Source organism: Watersipora subatra, chromosome 11 (assembly GCF_963576615.1).
Source record: "Watersipora subatra chromosome 11, tzWatSuba1.1, whole genome shotgun sequence".
Taxonomy (NCBI): Eukaryota; Metazoa; Bryozoa; class Gymnolaemata; order Cheilostomatida; family Watersiporidae; genus Watersipora; species Watersipora subatra.
The window spans coordinates 38,143,354-38,161,956 of NC_088718.1; the positions used below are offsets into that span (position 1 = coordinate 38,143,354).

An 18,603-nucleotide genomic window follows, 5' to 3' on the forward strand; every position below is an offset into this window, starting at 1 on the left:
CTAGTAGAGGCAAGATCAACTATATTGACTGCTAAGTTGGTTTCGTGACTTGCACACCATGTAGCCTTAGCCAAGCTTGTTAGGCTGGGTCAGCTAAGCATTAGAGCTAAAGCTACCTGGACCTGAAGGATGGGTGCAGGGTGAGGCAGTCTTTAGCCATAGGAACGCTGTCGAAAATGAGAAAAGTATTTTATTGCGGCAGCTTTGGCGACTTGGAAATGATCTTTTCCCTTCTCATTCACATGAATGGGCCTGAGGCTATGTCGAATAGCTACTATCGTAGGGCAGCATTTGTTTGACCCTAAGGCTATGTCTTCGTTAGTCACCCATTTTTATCATGAGTACTACCCTGTCTCTGAAGCGAAGCTAATTGGACAGCATTTTGGTAGCTTGTACTTTTGCAACTGATTGTATTACATACGCTCGTTGGCTGCAAGTGCTTGTCTGGTAAAAGGCTATGTTTTGAGTCAAGACATTCAGAGCTTAGCATAGTACGCTTCTTGCTGATAGCCTGGGAGCTTTAGAGGCAGAGAGGGCCATTCATTACCATGTAATTTGATTGTCACCCTCTTACAATAAGATGAGGACACGCTGAATGAGCATCATTCAGCTGGTCTTATTATAAGTTTCATATCACCAAGCGTTGTGTGTATGCTATGAATATCTTGTTATTTTTCCGCTGAGATTTAAAGAAACCACTTCATCATTTCGAGAGATTTATGGCTCATAATTTGTTACGTATTCCGTTGCATAAACAGTCTACTATGATTAATGACCATGCCAGTTGATGCTATTTTTCTGCACCACCTTGTTTATAGATTTGACCAATTAGCTGAAGGCTTTGCACGCTATTGACTGGAGTACCTTAAGTGTGTGTCACTCAAGCATTCACCACTGTGCTCGGCACTTCGAACTATCAGTGGCAGCTAGCTTACAAACTTGTGACAAGCGGAGACAAGTGATCCTGAGGAAATGAAAACGTGAACCATGTCAACCAAAGTCGTCCACTTCACCTTTAATGGTTGTCTAGAAAAGGCTGAATTTACATCTCTCGACTCTGCGTCAGATGTTCGTGGTAGGTGTAAAGTTACTGTTGCTTTCTAGAACTATCCGCCACTAATAGCTGCTCCTAGAGTATGATTAGGGCATCACAAATCTGTAAGTTAGAGGGAGAGTTCATTGTCCTTCTGTATCGATCAACGAGTGATCACTTATGCAGTGAACAATGATATAACTATTATATAAGGTCTATCATGGAAAAATGACAGCTACCTGTTGTAGCTTGTCAGAATTTTAAAAGATTGTGCGCCTCTGGCTGAACTTTTGGGTATAGCAATGTTCCTGACAGCCTATGGCAGGTGGCTGTTTAGTAACTAAATATTCAGCTGTTCTACCACCAACAACCTTAATGGTAACACAAGGAGTCATTGACCTCTGTGCTACATTGACCGGCATGCCCATTTTCAGCAAGAGCTCAATTGAACAATTTGTACATTTTGTCTGTAGTTAACATTATGGAGTATAGTATAAAGTTGGCTGCAACTAATGGATGCATTTTAACTGGGTAGGCCTAGCGAGATGTCCAACAATGCTAAGAATGTGGCAACCTTAGCATTTGCTTGTGACAGCTGGAGCATGTGCTTCATTACAAGACCTTATCTTTGATAATCCGTTTCATTGCCATGCGATTATCTTTAAAAACTTTTACCATATACCAGCACGCGTCAGTATGGGTCGGCTATATAGGTCCCCGGCTAAAACTTATTTCACAGTAAGACACTGTGGCTAATTCCTTTTGGCAAACACAATAAATATTTGCATTTCTGAGAGAAAATGAAGTCAGGTAATGTAGATAGTTGGGTGGTTTTTTTCTGCATTTTGTCCTCTCAAGAAGTCATTTTTATTACTTCTAAGATTCAAGTGATCAAGGATTTTGTTAAAGATGGACTTGCACAAAATTTTAGCAGATTTTATCAGAAAATATTAGTATTTTTCTACCATTTGCTATTGTTTTTGATGTGTGAGGTGATCTGACTGCTAGGATGTTGCACGATCAAAATCAACAAAGTTCGATGGTGGTTAAAACGCTTTTATTATGCAGTATTATTCAATATTATACAATAATATAGTATAATATATTATATATATTATAATACAGTAGGTGATTCTATAATGTATACCTCATATAACATAAAGTTCCAGATAACGTAAATAATGTATGTGAAGGTTTGCTTCGTACTACATGAAAAATTCCATATAACATAAAGTGTTAAGTCAGGCGAGTTCTCAAATTCAATTTGTTTGGCATGCGTATGCCTTATATAAATTATATATACAACCTCTGTTACATTCTAGTTCGTCTTGATAGATTGTCCAACTCTCGACAGAGAACAGGTAGATGGGCTATATGCGTAATTGTTCATAAATGCTTATAGGCAATCCATTGGTGTAGGTTTTATAGCGTCGGTCTACCAATCTGAATGTCAGGAGTTGGTGCATTGTCGAAAGTTATTTTTTATCCTAACGAACAGATGGTATTGCATTTTTTATAGTAAAAATATTTTTTGCTTTTTTTTATTGTAGACATATAAAATATTTGTTATTAGTTTTACTTTGCAGAACAGAATTTGCTGTTTAAAAAAATGCCACTCGTTGTAAAAGAATGTTGAAGATGTGCGCTCCCATCAGCTGATTATAAAATTACCGCAATCATGGTCTATAAAATGAGTGAAGTAGATCAAAAAAGGAGAAAAGTTGTTGATGCAGGCCAATAATACTGCAGTTACTGTACAGCTCACAAATTAAAAAAGTTAAGTCAAGTTTTTTCTTTTTGTATGGCTAAAGGGGAAAGTTTGGAAAGATCTTGGAACAGATTAGGCAATTTACATGCGTTTTACTGTTCATATAACGTGAACTCTCTATAATGTCAACTTTCCTAGAATGGATTATTGGCGTTGTAGGTACGCTTACTGTACCATATTATTGTAATATAGCATGCTCTAGCCAAGACCCTCTTGATGAAAGTCTAATTTTCAGTTTTATGAAAATTTGTTGCCAGTTTATGGATTTTATTTGACATTGTTGCCTAGAGCAATATTTACACCGTCAGTGACAAATATTTAATTACCCATGATGCAGAGGTGCCGTACTTCACACTGGCTTGCTATAAAGCGCTGACGTAAGCAGACAGTCTAGCTAACTCTGCCGCTTTTGTTTGAAGACATTCAATCAATCACGGTGTATTTGAGCCTTTTTGTTAAAATAATTGTTTTGCTGAAACCATTTGAGATAATTATTAGCTGTTGACTATGACAAGCTTTGCACCAATTTATTTCCTTGCTATTTCCTTTCTGTTGAGCCAAATATTATGGCTGTGCGGGCGCGACTACTGATCATAGCAAATTTAAGTTTTCACAATTTTGCAATTGAAAATGAAACTGCTCAGTTTTGTGGTTCTTAAGTTGGTAGAAACAACTGAAAAATGAGGATGCCACATGACAAAAAATAGTTTTGACTTGCCTCTTGCACCATTGTGTCCGACTGAATTAGTGGTACTTAGTTTATCCTGTGTCAAAATGGAAAGCGGGCGCTTCTTTGCTCTTTAGGCTCTAAGGTAGCTTTTTCAACACTCGCTTGTAATTTTCATTTACAGGCATCAGAAGGAATCGCAAAAGTTACGATGTTGTCTCATTTCGATAGAAAACGAGTCAAGGAATTCCGGCTTGTATTCTGTTTGTGTCGACACTGTATGCCTTGAGATCCTATTGACTTCAAATAAATTTGAAAACAGCAAATTTTTATTTCGAAAGAAGCATTCAAATGTAGTATTAATGAATTTTTAACTGCAAATAATTTCAACCAGATTATAATTATTAATTCTATTAGTTTGCTGCCTGTTAGTTTGATGTTACTAATAATCACCTTAGTAATAATAATAATGTCAATGATAATGTTAATAATGTTAGTAATACTACAGCTAACGCTATGTAATTGCATCACTCAAACTCATTATGCAGTAAAATTTGTTTCGGAAGACATCAGTCTATGCATAGCCTGAGACCAGCCAGAAATAGCCAATCAAATTGCGTAATCACACGATTAAATGCCTCGATTGGTCAGGTCTAAACTTCCTGTTTATAGATTATTCTTGTCTTCTTTAGTACGGTATGTTGTTTTATGGTAAGAATTTTAACCAGAAATGAAACTCGCCCACTTTGTTTGTGACGTTCTCAGGCTTTCAACAAAACTGGAAAATTATTTTTTCATCAAACTGGAGAGAGAGTTTAAGCTATTACTCAAATATTTTAGCTTTGTCTGAAAATTAGTATTTTTTGAGTTAATTTTGTTAGTTTCACAACATTTTTTCATAGTCGGCTTTGACTAAAACCATCACAAGCTTAGAGCCACTGCAAGCTTCATGATCTCAAGTGATTTTTACAGCCCTTGAGAATACCATGGTCATACATATAGTTTTCAACTACTGCAATAATTGTAAATTTTTTGCATACAACAAAAGCTTTCGGATTATTTTATTGTTTTTCACCAAACAATGGGATTTGTGAGAAAACTTTGCCGCTTAGAAGAGCGTCATCCCCCACTGATGCCGCAGTTCATGACTCAAATTGATTGTTTTTGCCTCGCTCACGGCAGGTACATTTGATTGGAAATCAAAGTATTCTTTTATTTTTTATGACACATTAAATGAATTCGAAACCAAAAGGAAATGGCAATCAAAATAGCTTAACCTTCACACATTTCAGCTTGCGCATATTTTCTCTTTCAGAGGTTTTTCGATCAGCTGCTGCGGCCTCGGAGTACGACATCTTAAAACTATACAATTCTGACGACTCTCTGATCGGCATCTCTCCACACCTAGAGAGCAACACGCCCGAGTCAGCGTATAAGCTCGTCATCGTGGCCACCTCAAGTAAGTAGCTAGTATGTCTCTAAAAGTAGCGGACCACCGCTGCTGCCTGTACCAACTTGGCTTCTTTGCTTTCCAAGGCAAAAGAAATCAGAACAAATCTATTACAGATAGTCCAGCAAGCACTGCTTCAAACAGAATTAGAATTATTGTTTTCAAATTAATTAATTAATTGTTTTAGAATTAATTTTTTTAGAGTTATTGTGCCTATGTTTATTGTCTGTACTCATTGACACAACCCCGATCTTTCGCAGCACACTTGACTATCAGCTTTCTAGTACTTTTAAAATGGATGGTTATAGTCGGCATCTAGTGATGGGAGATGGGTCTGTATGAAATCTGATTATAAGGATGAGTTTACACAAAATTTTATTATATCTTACCAGAAAGTATCGGTATTTTTCTATTATTTGCGATTGTTTTTGATGTTTGAGGTGATCTGACTGCCAGGATGTTTCAAGTTTAAAATCGACAAAGCTTGATCACGGTCAAAACGCTCAGAAGAAAATACGTGCTGTGCAAAAAAAACGCTATAGTTGCTATAGTTGATATCGGCTATTGCGCTCAAGTTGCAGCGTTACACGTCTCTATTCTGTCAGTCTCTTTGCAACTATAGATCGCACTCTTGGTTGATCTGAGCGTTTCAACTGTGATCAAGTTTGTTGATTTTAATCTTGGCACATCCTGGCAATCAGATCATCTCAAACACCAAAAACAATTGCAAATGGTAGAAAAATACTGATAAAATCAACTAACATTTTGTAAAATTTCAGTTAGAGTGCGTGTCAAAGTAGCAGCAGGTATGTCTCTCAACCTATTTAGTAGAGTCAAGTCGCTCCTGTCCAGGCCTGTATTCTTTGGAGCGGCTGAGCCGCCCCAAATTTTTAGTGATTTCTGGCGGCTAGGTACTAAGAATTGCAGTCTATGCTCGTTCACTTGGAATTTCCAACAACTATTTTACTAGCATCTAGCGTTTTATATTATCTCCGTGGTGATCTCGCCAAATGAGTGATCTTGTGAGACTTTGTTAAGACTTGGAAAATGAACTTTATTGCTTATAGTGGGGGGTGTAAAGAAGGCTCCCAAACTTGCACTTTCCTTATCATGTAAAAGTTGATCAACGTAGAATCAAAACATCGATGGGGAGCACTATGGAACAGGCTCGTCTAAATAATCTTCTAATATTACACATATATAAAGATGTTGAAATAGATACAGAATCAATTGTGAAAGATTTCTGCTATGGACACATTGACAGAACAAGAGCTATTGCAATGAAGAAGTAATAGTTCTTGTTCTGTCAGTGTCCCTTACAAAAATCTGTAGTGTCATGAGTTTTATATCGTTCGTTGAATGAAGAAAAGATTTTGCCTACTATGAACTATAAACAATATCTTTATGTAGATTTTGATGCTTAAAATTGATTGCATTTATGCATACTTTGAGGGTTGTTGATGCTTAAAAGGTCCAGAGCTTCAGGGCGCTGCCCTGAAGCCCGTTGGGGGCTTACACCGCCCCAAAACCCGCAGGTATTCAAAACTAGTTACCTAACATTCGCCGCTCCAACTTGCAACTAGGGAATACAGGCCTGCTCCTGTCGATGATCTGCCCAACAATTATAAAAGAGAATACATGAGTTTTTATAAGGAGATAATCATGTGAGCTATTTTGCTGCGTGAAGTCACCATAAAAATTAAAATTTTATTATGATTGTCTGGTGCTTCCATGATAATCACCAGCAGTTAATTGCTATCTTGTGAACTCTTCCCGCTACAAAATTGTTTGCTCGTTCTGGTGGAATTAATTCATACCAAAAACTTTTCGCTGACGTACACTCTGGGTATTTTGACTGTGAAAGCTGGAGTTTTTGTCGTAGAAATTTATTCTAAATTTCTTCGGAATCAGCAAAAGAATAAATACATTTGACAAATGTAAGCCGTGTTTAATATGTCTCTAGTTTAGCAAAACTGGCTGTAAAAAAAGCGCTGTCGAGTTTGCAGTTTTGCCCAAAGACCGACTCCCATTCTCTGATATAAAATTATTATTAACAGTAATATCTGAGGTCCGATGTTGAAGAACTCCACTGGCAGAAATATTTTTAGATCGTAGTTTTTTCTAATTTGTCTTTACATCCTTTCTAAACGGAAAATAAAAACAAATTTGGAAACCGCGATATTATGCTGTGAATCAAATTGCGTTTGATTACGCAATTTGATTGGCTATTTCTGACTGGCTATCTATAGACTGATCTCTTCTGAAACAAATTTTACTGCATAATGAGTTTGAGTGATGGAACTACATAGCGTCAGCGGGTAGTATCTTATGTGACATAAGATTGTTATATGACTCGATTATTACTAACATCAAACTAATAGGCAGCAAAATAATAGAATTAATAACTTTAATCTGGTTGAAGTTATTTGCAGTTAAAAATTCATTAGCGTTAAATGTTTCCTTTGCAATTCCGGCAAATTTTGAGTGAAAACAAAACAATTTGGTCATTTTTTGGCAAACTGGTAACCCAATATCTTAAATTACTTGTGGCACATTTTGGGCTGATCTATTACTACTGCGATCCGTGATCAATGTTTTTTGAATAGGTAGGCCCTACCAAGATGAACCGTTGGAAAGGCTTTCCTGAGCGAAGGAGTGAAAGGCTGTTGTCATAACCTATTGACCAATTACATGTCAGCGTTGCTTTTCTAGTTAGCGCAGTCTTTCTCTACACGGCAATTTTGTGGTCATATTTTGCTTTACTCACAATATATTTTTAAAATGAAACAAATGTGTTTTTTGTTTTTTACTAGTGTTAGCATGTTTGTGATTATTTATAATGACCGCCGCTCTCAGTGGACAAATTCCACATGTAAATAGACAGACCACATGTCAACTTGTATGGCGATTGGTCTCATAAAATTTGCCAGCGGGTTACAGCTGCTTAATCATATGCTGATCCACTAATTTAGAGCAAACTTTTTTTTACATTGAATTCCTAATGACTTAGTTTTTATGCCTTGAGTCATTTAATGGTTTTGGATCATCAATTCATGGACACGCAATTATTCCTTGCTGAATTTATTTGGAATTTATCTTTTTTATATTAAAGGACTTTTTTCAATCGAACTTTAACATTCCCTCAACATGTTCAATATATGAAAAGTTTTTTTTATAGATGTCAGAGATGATTATCTAGGTATTTGGTTTTGTGAATGTCATCAATGATCTCTAAATATATTGTAATCATTTTATCCGGATTTGACTGAAATTCACTTGAATATGTATGGTTTCTGCCAAGCCCATAGTTACTGGGCCAAGCCAAGGCATACTTACTGAGCGGAAAACTTTGTTTCAATCATAACAATGTCTTTACACATTAGCATGAGATAAATCATCATGCTCACAAATGACCTAGAGTATTATAGGTCAAGGACAAACACAAACAGTATCATTATATCAACAACTGGACTAACTGAAAAGCAGGCTAACAGTTATGGGTTGCAATTCAAACGTCTTTTTCTTCTACGTGTTTCAACCGGGATCAAGTTTTGTCACGTTCATTTTTGAACCACCCTGGCAGTCGATGCACCTCAAACATCAAAAGTCATAGAACAATTCCGATACTTTCTAATAAAAGCTGCAAAAATTTGGTGCAAGTTCATCTTTAAATTTTTATTTTTAGATTCTGAAATATAAAAGATGCAAAAATTTATTGTAAATTGTTACTTGCCCTGAATACATTAAATCAGTTGGCGTTGTCAATTTTTTCCAATATGCTCTCGCTATGAAATGTTGCATAGGCAGCGGTAAGAATGCATTGTCAGAAATGTTGGAACTCCTATCACATACAGAAAAGACATAGGAAGGAAATCTATATTCAATTTTGACGCCGATTATAATACGAAAAAGTTGCTAATTTAGTCTTTGCAAAGTTCTTTTGTCAAGGCTTCATATAATGCACTCTTGGGTCTAGCTTGCAGTGCAGTGACTGCTCTATGATATGCTTTCTGTACAGGATCAATACTATCTTATGTAATGTGGTAAAATGATTATATCGTGACCAAGTTCTGCTTTCTTTACTGTATATATGGAGTCGCTGATATTATGATAGGTTTATGCACTTGCCTAGGCAGGGGACTGATGCTGCCATAATAGCATTGGCTGAGTTAAATTAATGCTGCCTTTAAAGCACCTGCCTAATGAACTTGTCATTGGTCGGTGGTGTCAGATCTTTAAGCATTATAGCTCGTTACTTTATAGCATTATAGCTCGTTATAGCTTTGTGTCAGTGTTTATGTGAAGTGGCACTGCAGCTATTATAGAATTTTAATATTGATAGTTTACCATATCACATTTCATTTTCTACCTTTACTATAATAAGAACCATGTCATACGAAGTCACTCTCAAGGCTGGTTCACACTATATCGCCGTATGCCAGCGGTTTCCTTTCACCATTCATGGTCGATCATGTGAACCGTGAACTGATGGCATCGACGAAGTAACGCGGACACGTTGGCAAAGTTTGCAGCTGTAAAACCTTCGCCGAGCATTGACGACTGCCTTTCAAATGTGAATCATTTCGGCGATGGTAATTTGCCGTCCTGTGGTAGCGTGATTTATTCATATCCGTTTATACTAGTTGCCTTGGGACTAATATTTAATTCCAGCGCGCGAAAACAAAGAGGTTTCTTTGCGAAAATTTAAAAAGAGAAATGATAATACTACGCCATGGAGTATTTCCAGATGCAAACGGGATAGGTTTGTGATAGTGTGAACATCGTTATCATCGCTGATCAGCGAGGTATTGTGCCATGGACGCCGAGATACGGCAATATAATGTAAACCAGCCTTGAGCTTGCACCGCATGGGAATTGAACTCAGACCACTACCATCTGCACCACTTGATAAGCTTTCAACATTTAGGAATAATTGTGCACATAGTTATTACACATGACGATCTCTCGCAGCGCACACGACTGCCAACTACTAATTTGATAGTTTGTCATATGACACCAAATTGTAAATCTTTACTATAATAAGAATCGGGTCCATCTGTCTCGCAAAGCCATGGTTGAGGGTTTGGAAAAAAGATTGCATCTATCAGGGTTCGAACCTGTACCAGTGAGATGTGCCACTCGTTGCGTTTCCACCTGCACCAAGCATTCGCCTGCTGTAATATAGAATGAATGTTCACATAGTCATTCTTTGCTCTTTATTGGCACACCTGACTGTCTCACGCAGTGCATCTTACTGCCAGGGTATATAGCGCTGAACAATGATGAGAAAGCTAAAATTGCCTGAAGTTGTTTCTTCCATTCCAAATCTCATTAAAGATTAATTTGCACAAAATTTTAGTAGTTTTATCAGAAAGTATCGATCGATATGCTTCTATCATTTCTGATTGTTTGTTATGTTTGATCTGATAGTCAGGATGTTTCTAGATTAAAATCGATGAAACTCGATCGCAGTTAAAACACTCAAAAGCAAAATACGTTCAAAATGGTGTCACTAGTTGTTATTATTGCGATAGCTGATATCGGCTGTTGCGGTAAAGTGAAATCATTAATCGTCTCTCTTCTGTCTGTCTTTTTGCAGCTATAGATGTCATAATCGCATTTTCGATTGATCTGAGCAGTTTAATTGCGATCAAGTTTCATCAATTTTAATCTTAAAACATCCTGGCAATCCGATCACCTCAAACATCAAAAACAATCGCAAATTATAGAAAATTACCGATACTCTCTGATAAAATTTACTAAAAGATTTTTGTAAGTTTGTTTTCAAACGTAAGCTTCTTAGCCCTGGGACTGGGACCTCATTTGCGGTTAAAAAAATTCCCTGCTCCAAGTTTGGTGCTGTATTTTTTTCATTGTAGGCCTATGTATCTTTTTGTATTCTATAATTCCTTCATATTTTTAAGTTTCTTGATTTCCAGGTTTTTAATCCGCGTAAAACTTTCCCATGACCATCATCGTGTCGTGGAAGCGCTGTGAATAATTGTATCAGCGATTATTCAACCGAATAATTGACTATATAAATCAGCTTGTTCAATATCATTTACTTTTATAAGATAATAGAAACGCACTAAGATATATAAAATTTTCTGTTTTTAAAGATGAACATCCACAAGATTTTAGTAGATTTTATCAGAAAGTATCGGTATTTTTCTATCATTTCTGATTGTTTTTGATGTTTGAGGTGATTTGATTGCCAGAATGTTTTAAAATTAAAATCAACGAATCTCCATCGCATTTAAAATGCTCAGAAGAAAAATATGTGTCGAAATGACGTCACTAATTGTGCGGCTTCCTGTATCTCTCTCGTTGAGATTGGCTATTGCGTTAACGTTGCAGCGTTATGCATCTCTCTCCAGTGGTTTACAATGCCAAATTGCAACTGTAGATTCCATAAGCACACTTTCCTCTTGAATCTGAGCATTCCAAGAAAGGACCTAATTCAAACTATTACATTAAGGTACATCACATTAAAAATAAATTAACATTAGATTATGACGCTGATGTGATAGAATGGGTTTCAAATTGTTGCAAGATTTTTTTACAGTTACCTAAAACTGAAGCTAAAACTTGGCTCTGTTGATAGTTTATCTTATAAAATAATATAACATATTTTTTCAATTATTTTTAAAAAACTGTCAAAAAAATTTTTTCAACGCTTTTCTAAAACATGTTTTACCTGTTTACCCAGCATTTAGAGGAAAACAATGGAACAATTTCTAACCAGCCTAGTTTTAAATCATTTTAAACATCTATCGCGATGTTTCTGAGGCTATAGTTGAATTTTTATTCCAACAATCTTAAGCTGATACAAAGTAAAGTATATGTCAATGGGGATGTGTAACACTGCAATTTGGGACGCCATAGCCGATGTCATAACGAGAAGGATGAACAGGAAGTGTGACTTTTGATATCATCTTTGGAAAAGTTGTTTTCTTCTGAGCGTTTTAACTGTGATCAAGTTTTGTCAATTTTAATCTTAAAACATCTTGGCAGTTCAATCACCTCAAACATCAAACAAAATCTCAAATGCTAGAACAATATCTATACTTTCTGATAAAGTATTTTAAAATATGGCGTGAATGATCCTTCAAAGGCTATTATAACACCTCAAAGAATAGTTTCCAGTTTTTGCTATAATTCCACTTTTCAACATGTTGACAAGAGAGACTATTATCTTGTTAACCAATAAGCTGTTTGCAGTTTATCGTTCACTTTCCTATTGGTGGATGTTTGATAATAAAAACCTGACATTTGGAGATAAACTGAAGATGATAGCTTGATATGACAAAAAGATTAAGGGAAAACGCATTGCGTCAGAAATCTTACACACAAACTGAGAGTATATATAGTAGAGATGAAAATAATGAGGAGTAATTTACCATTTCCTTTTTATAATCTGCAGCTTCATGAGAAAATACGCACATGACTTGTTTTTGTACAAGATTGTTCTATTTTGTCTGCAAATTTTAAAATTCTGATAGTTTCAAAAAGCGGTTAGTTTTGGAAAATGCCAGTAATAAATTTGTCCAGTGTATAGCTTGTAGTTTTTTTTGCAAAAAGTGACAAAAACAGGACATGAGTAGGTTCATAACACGTTTAATTTATTGTAACTTTGCTAATAAATTGGACTTTTTCCCAAGATAATGTCAATATAAGTCGATATATAATTTTGCATTTTATAATTTAAACAGGTTTGATACCGAAAAAACCTAAAATCGATTTGTAGTTTTGCTAACTTTCGAGATGTTGCAATATAATATTGTTCATTGTGTATTTTGCGCATTAAAAAAATACAAGAGCTTTGCGTGATTGCACAAGATTACACTATAAGGTAGGGTTCATTGTCAGTGGATAGGATACTGCTTGGCATTGTGTCATTAAAAGCTATGGCCTGAGTTCATCATAAATACAGTAATGTTTTTCTGCTATAATAACCGAAAACTTGTTTTATAAAAAACGCATTCGGTATTGCTAAAACTGTTTTATTGGATTCGTTGGCAGATAATCAATAGAAAACTCATCATGTCGGTCGCATATTGCTGAAAGCAGTATAGAAAAACAAATCCCAAATTTACGGAGACCTAAATGACTGCATATCGTTCTACGATAAATATTTTTACTCCCGCGCCCCTGGGGTATGCATAAATCTGAAACTACTTAAAATATGGAATCGATATCATCAACAAAGATTAAAGATTGTTCGATGATCTTGGTACCCTTATTTTTTCAATATAGATGATTTTAATTTGAATTTAGTTTTTCAATGTAGATGGATGTGGATTGTTTACCTAAAACATAATAACAAAATACACTTTAAGTATCACATTTTGTGATAATTCTAGCATTTGCAAAAGCTATCAAACTAGTATCCAGGGGCGGATCTAGGAAAGAATGTACGTGGTGCAAAATTTGTGTAATATATCAAGGGTGAAAGGGGGTGCACGGGGCCACCCTCTTGCCTGGCCCGGCGCTAGCGGAACCTTTTGAAATTTAGACATCTTAGAATGAAGGAGAGGTGTGTCTGAGCCCAAAAATGTGTAATCATTAGTTTGCAGCAAACAACAAGTTTAGAGGTAAAAATTGAGATTAGATATGGTTAATTAAATTGGTGTTTTATAATGTTTATTATACTATGTATATCAAGATTACATGTAAACAGAATGTTAACAAACAATTGTGCAATAAAATAAACTCAAGACAAAATCAATCACATAACCTCAACAGCCATTTGGTTTGGCTTTGCAAAAATAAGCCATGATTTCTGCAAACTACCATGAAAAATGTTTTGTAGTATTAGCTACACAACAATGCTCTTATAAAACAGACATTGTAGGGCATAGTTTTTAGAATTGTTGTTTTGTTGTCGAAAGAAATGATCCAAAATTCGTTTTTGGCCTTTCTTCTGAGACATTTTGCTTTTGAAATGGCTGGCAGTACTTCTTTCAAAAAAGTTGTGGCTCAATTGGGAATGTCTATTGGGACAACCCTCATTTGTTTGTAAGCAAAACAAATTCAGGACAAGTTTATTAAAAGTTGATCGTTATAATGAGCCCTACTAGGCCATTTTTTTCATTTTCTCCAAAAGCAAGTTCTCAGTGAAATGAAATGTAATTCACTCAATTCTTGATGGATTTTAAATTTTTTTTTAAATTTTTTGCCATATTTAGAGTGGTGCATTTGCACCATATGCACCACAGTAGATCCGCCCCTGGTATCCTGTATATTGTAATTTTTTGATGAGAATGGGACTGAATGTATGGTAGTCAGGGTAACTGAAATTGCTTATCGTTTTAAACCAGTACTATGAATTTCAGGCTAGCTAACCCTTCTTGTTGACAATTAATTCCAATTGTAGTCCAGATGTGAATGATCTTTATCACTTCACAAGTTGTGTATTCAGAAGGCTTTTCATAATTATTAATTTTAAATTTTATTTATTAATATGTAATTAGTTAATTATTATGTAATATATTTTCTGGTGCTATTTGCAGTCACTTGATAACCTGCCGCAAGATAAATCTGCTTGAATTTTATTTCATTTTTCATTTTAAAATATAAGCCAGTAGTTCTATAGTCTGATAGAATTTGTATTTTAAACTGAAAGCAAAAATGATGTGAATGATTTTAAATGAAAAATGATTCTAATTGTTCATTCCCAACAATTAGAAAACCACCTAGAACTAATTAGAGAGAACGTTAATAAAATAAGCTATCAGCAGATCAGATCTACTGACTATCAGAAAGGAATTGACCTTTCTAAACCTGGGTGTGACCTTTTGGCTAGTTGTTAATAAAAACACTTGAACCCAACCAATCAACAGATCTCAAAAACAGCAAATTTTTCGGGTTTTAGTTGTTATAACTGCAGCTGTGTTTTATACAATTAAATAAGTTTTTTTTCTATTGAGTTCATCAGGTGCAGGATTCTGCGAGTTTGAAGGAAGCACCCTAGTAGTGGTACTAGTAGACCAGGAGGTTAGCTATTAAATAACAATAATTATTGATGAACTGCTATGGATAACAAGCATTACATAAGACATATGATCCTTCTATATGATATGCAAGCTCACTGTATACTAACCCTTCAGTAGCGGGAGGCATTTATCACCGCTTTATTGATAATGCCCTGATGCATCGCTTTGTAACAGTTTGTCATTGATTATTCTTTTTTAAATGTTCCTATTTTAGACTCTGGTTATATAAATATTTTTCTTCAACACAGGTGCCTATCTACTGCTACCAATATCAATGTTCAGGTAGTGTTGACTTCTCATTGGCTGATTCTGTTAATGACGAGCCCACTTTTCGCATTTTGTGTAAAACATGAGAAACCAACCAGTAGGATAATTTTTTATGCCTCAAGAAATTCAGAACATTTTATTAAAAATATTATTTTCAATAATATTTTCTGAGTTTTTCAGTAAACTTCAGGACTTTTCCATCTGATGCATATGCGTTGGTAACTCAAATATTATCGACAAGTAGAGAATTTATATAAAGCATAACCATCAAGAAGTCAGTGTGATACTCCATTCCCAATAGTATCAACCTAAGCGACCATCTTCAGCCCTAGACAATGTTAAAAGCTGCAGAAGTAATTTGTGGTCAAAAGACTCCACTTAGTTATGATGAACCATAATCAAGATAAAATAATGAAATGATGTAAACAAAGACATGGTCAGTCTTTACCTGGACTGGTTGATCTGATTCTGCTGCCGCTTCTGCTGCCTGCTGTGGTGCTAACTCTGAGGGTTCTCATAGCAGCGATTATGAGTCTACATTCGCAAATATGTATCCGAGAATGTCATTGGCTATTGTGAAAGCATCGACTCTCCAATCGCTGTTAATATTTTAGAAAAGGGAGTAGAGCAGCCGCATACATTTGTGGCAATCATTTTGGAACAACAAATCAGTTTTTCTTTAAAATTATCTGTTTTTAAAAATAAAATGGTTTCTTTTTTTATGGAACTTTGACTGGGAAAGACACTTAAGAATAAAAGGCGAAATTTGATTGTTGTTATCATCCTGAAAGATGAACCTTGAAAAATTCTGTGAAAGATTATTGTTTGGTTGCTGCTTAATGCAAAAAAGAATTGGTTTTGTCACTCCCAAACCTTTCTCCCATTAGTAGTACTCAAATACAGGTGGCGTTCAAATAAAGATCACGCTCAAATACAGGTTTTACGGTAGATATCTTTTTAGCCAAAGTTGCTATACTATCCATTTATTTGTAGCCGATAGTTTGGTGAAGGAGGTAGGAACAGATCTGAATGTGATAGAGAGGCGGTTGGAGGCTCTCGAGTCGAATATTATATACGAGAACGGGTCACTTCCGGAACCCCTCAAGCATGTCAGTGACAAACTGGACTCATATACACATAAGTTAGAGGTAAGCACACCAATTGCTTTGTCTAGTGAAGTGTGTCGATGGGGGCAGGAAAGGGTCTACCTTATCCTAAACATGGGTTTCTGCAGATGACATCTTAGCTTGTCCTCTATTTTCCCTGAAGTCGACGGAAAGAGCTAGGGCTATATTTCCAGGTGGGCTCAGGCCGCAATGATGATGAACTTACACAAAATTTTAGTAGATTTTATCAGAAAATATCAGTATTTTTCTATCATTTGCAATAATTGTTTTTTTATGTCTGGGGTGATGTGATTGTCAGGATGTTTCAAGATTAAAATTGACAAAACTTGATTGCAGTTAAAATGCTCAGAACAGAAAAATGCTCAGAACAGAAAAAACAGATAAATGCTCAGAAAATACATGCAAAATGACATAACTAGCTGTTTTTGGTGCGATATTTGATATCAACTATTGCGTTAAAGTTTCAACATTCCTTGCCTCTATTTCATCTGTCTGTTTAAAACCATAGACAAATCGCACTTTCGCTTATTCTGAGCGTTTTAACCTTGATAAAGTTTTATCAATTTTAATCTAAAAACATCCAGGCAGTCAGATCACTTCAAACATCTAAAACAATACCGATACTTTCTGATAAAGTTTACTAAAAATTGGTGGAAGTTCATCTTTAAACTATTTTTCTATTATGGTATTTTATTCCTGCTGCAACTAAATATTATTATTTAGTTGCCGAGGAATATAATTTCCAAGTTCTACCCGCTGCAAATAATAGCCACATGTTTTTACAAGTTTCAATGTATTGCCATATAAAAGACATTGTGATTAGTCAATACGGAGTGAATCGGCACATAATGCGAATAAATAATGACATTTGACACTTTGCTTTGTGGTAAATCGTTTAATGCTGGCATTATCTCTGTGGAAGTGCTAATATTGCCACTGCTAAAGTGCTTCCTTGTGTGTTACTAAATTTTATCTTCCTGCTATGATAAAATTATCAGTGTTGATGTATATTTCCAGTTGCCAGCGAAACAGTTTAAGCTCCATAAACAACACAAAATAAGACAGCGGCATATACGCAAGAGCGCATTCAACCCCCTTTGACAAAAAAGAAAAATAAATATAAAAATATATCATTGACTCGCTGTACGAGTGAAACGAATTGGTCGATGATCGGAGGTTTATGATGGGCAATTGTTAAAATTTATGCGTGTTCTCGAGCTAAGAGTTATTTCCTACACACAACTTTTGACATTGCATAGTCCTTTTACCTGGTCGTCATTTTATAGAATAAAGAAGGACAGACAGCCAGATATAATTATAACGCTTTTAACTTTTACATAGCGGTTGGTTAGGGTAGCCCATAATCACCATACAGTCGTACACTGATGAAGATTTCAGGCCATTTTTTTCGATGATGCATACTCATATTCCCTGTCTAGAGAGCAGTCAAGGCGCCGTTGTTTGTGTAATGGTTATACAATTGCCACAAAAACACTGTTTTTTCTACTATTGCGGTGGTAACCCTGAGCTACCACATTAAAGTGAGCATATCTCATCCAAAGCGAACAAACTTTGGAAGAAGCTGTCGCAGAGGCTTCAAAATATTGCTATGTTTCGGCTGTTTCCTGTTCTATTCTCACAGGATTTCATTTGTTGTATTTAGAATCAGAATAGGATCAACCGTGTGAAAAGATACATATACATGTAGTATTTGTTGTTAAAAAGTTATACAATCAAATGCCAGCTTAGGTTGTGTCTGACCAACCAAATTGAGCGTAATTGCTATCATTCAACAGCAAGGTTTTGCACTTTTGGTACTTCATTACTTGCTCGTAACAAAGTTTTCGACATCGAAACTTTTAGCTAGTTGTCGTGTGGCCACTTCTTCAGCATAACAAATAGCATATCGTCTGCTCTCCCGGCTGCCTCTCACCTGGTACCGGGGCATTCCTCGACTTATTTTATTAGCTTATATGGTACCATGGTGAAGCTAAAATAACTAGCTCAACCACTGTGCTGCCATGATGCTGCCATCATGTCGGTGAAACGACCTTGCAAAAGTGTAATAAACTTTGCTGCCGATTTTATGCAGCATTACTAGTCGAAATCAATTCGATGACCGTTGGAACAATAACTTAAGTGTCAAGGTCATGTTTTGTAGAATGCAATTTTTGTTTTGTGTCTCTGGTTAGTAGTAATGATAATAGTGGCAGGGCAGCACTATTGCATATACAGAGATTTGTTATTGTGTTGATACACAGCCAACTCATTTTAATATCTCAATGAATTGTCTGTC

At 35.7% G+C, this 18,603-nt stretch overlaps 1 protein-coding gene across 1 annotated transcript in view; it reads left to right on the forward strand.

Annotated features, from left to right (window-relative positions):
• The window catches only part of LOC137408324 (high affinity cGMP-specific 3',5'-cyclic phosphodiesterase 9A-like), a 59,915-nt gene that overhangs the window by 13,420 nt on the left and 27,892 nt on the right, over positions 1 to 18,603 (forward strand). Inside the window, exons 3-5 of the mRNA XM_068094815.1 lie at positions 819 to 1,075; positions 4,784 to 4,927; positions 16,174 to 16,328. Coding sequence (XP_067950916.1) covers positions 988 to 1,075; positions 4,784 to 4,927; positions 16,174 to 16,328 — 387 coding nt within the window. The 5' untranslated portion in view covers positions 819 to 987. The remainder of the gene's footprint in view (positions 1 to 818; positions 1,076 to 4,783; positions 4,928 to 16,173; positions 16,329 to 18,603) is intronic.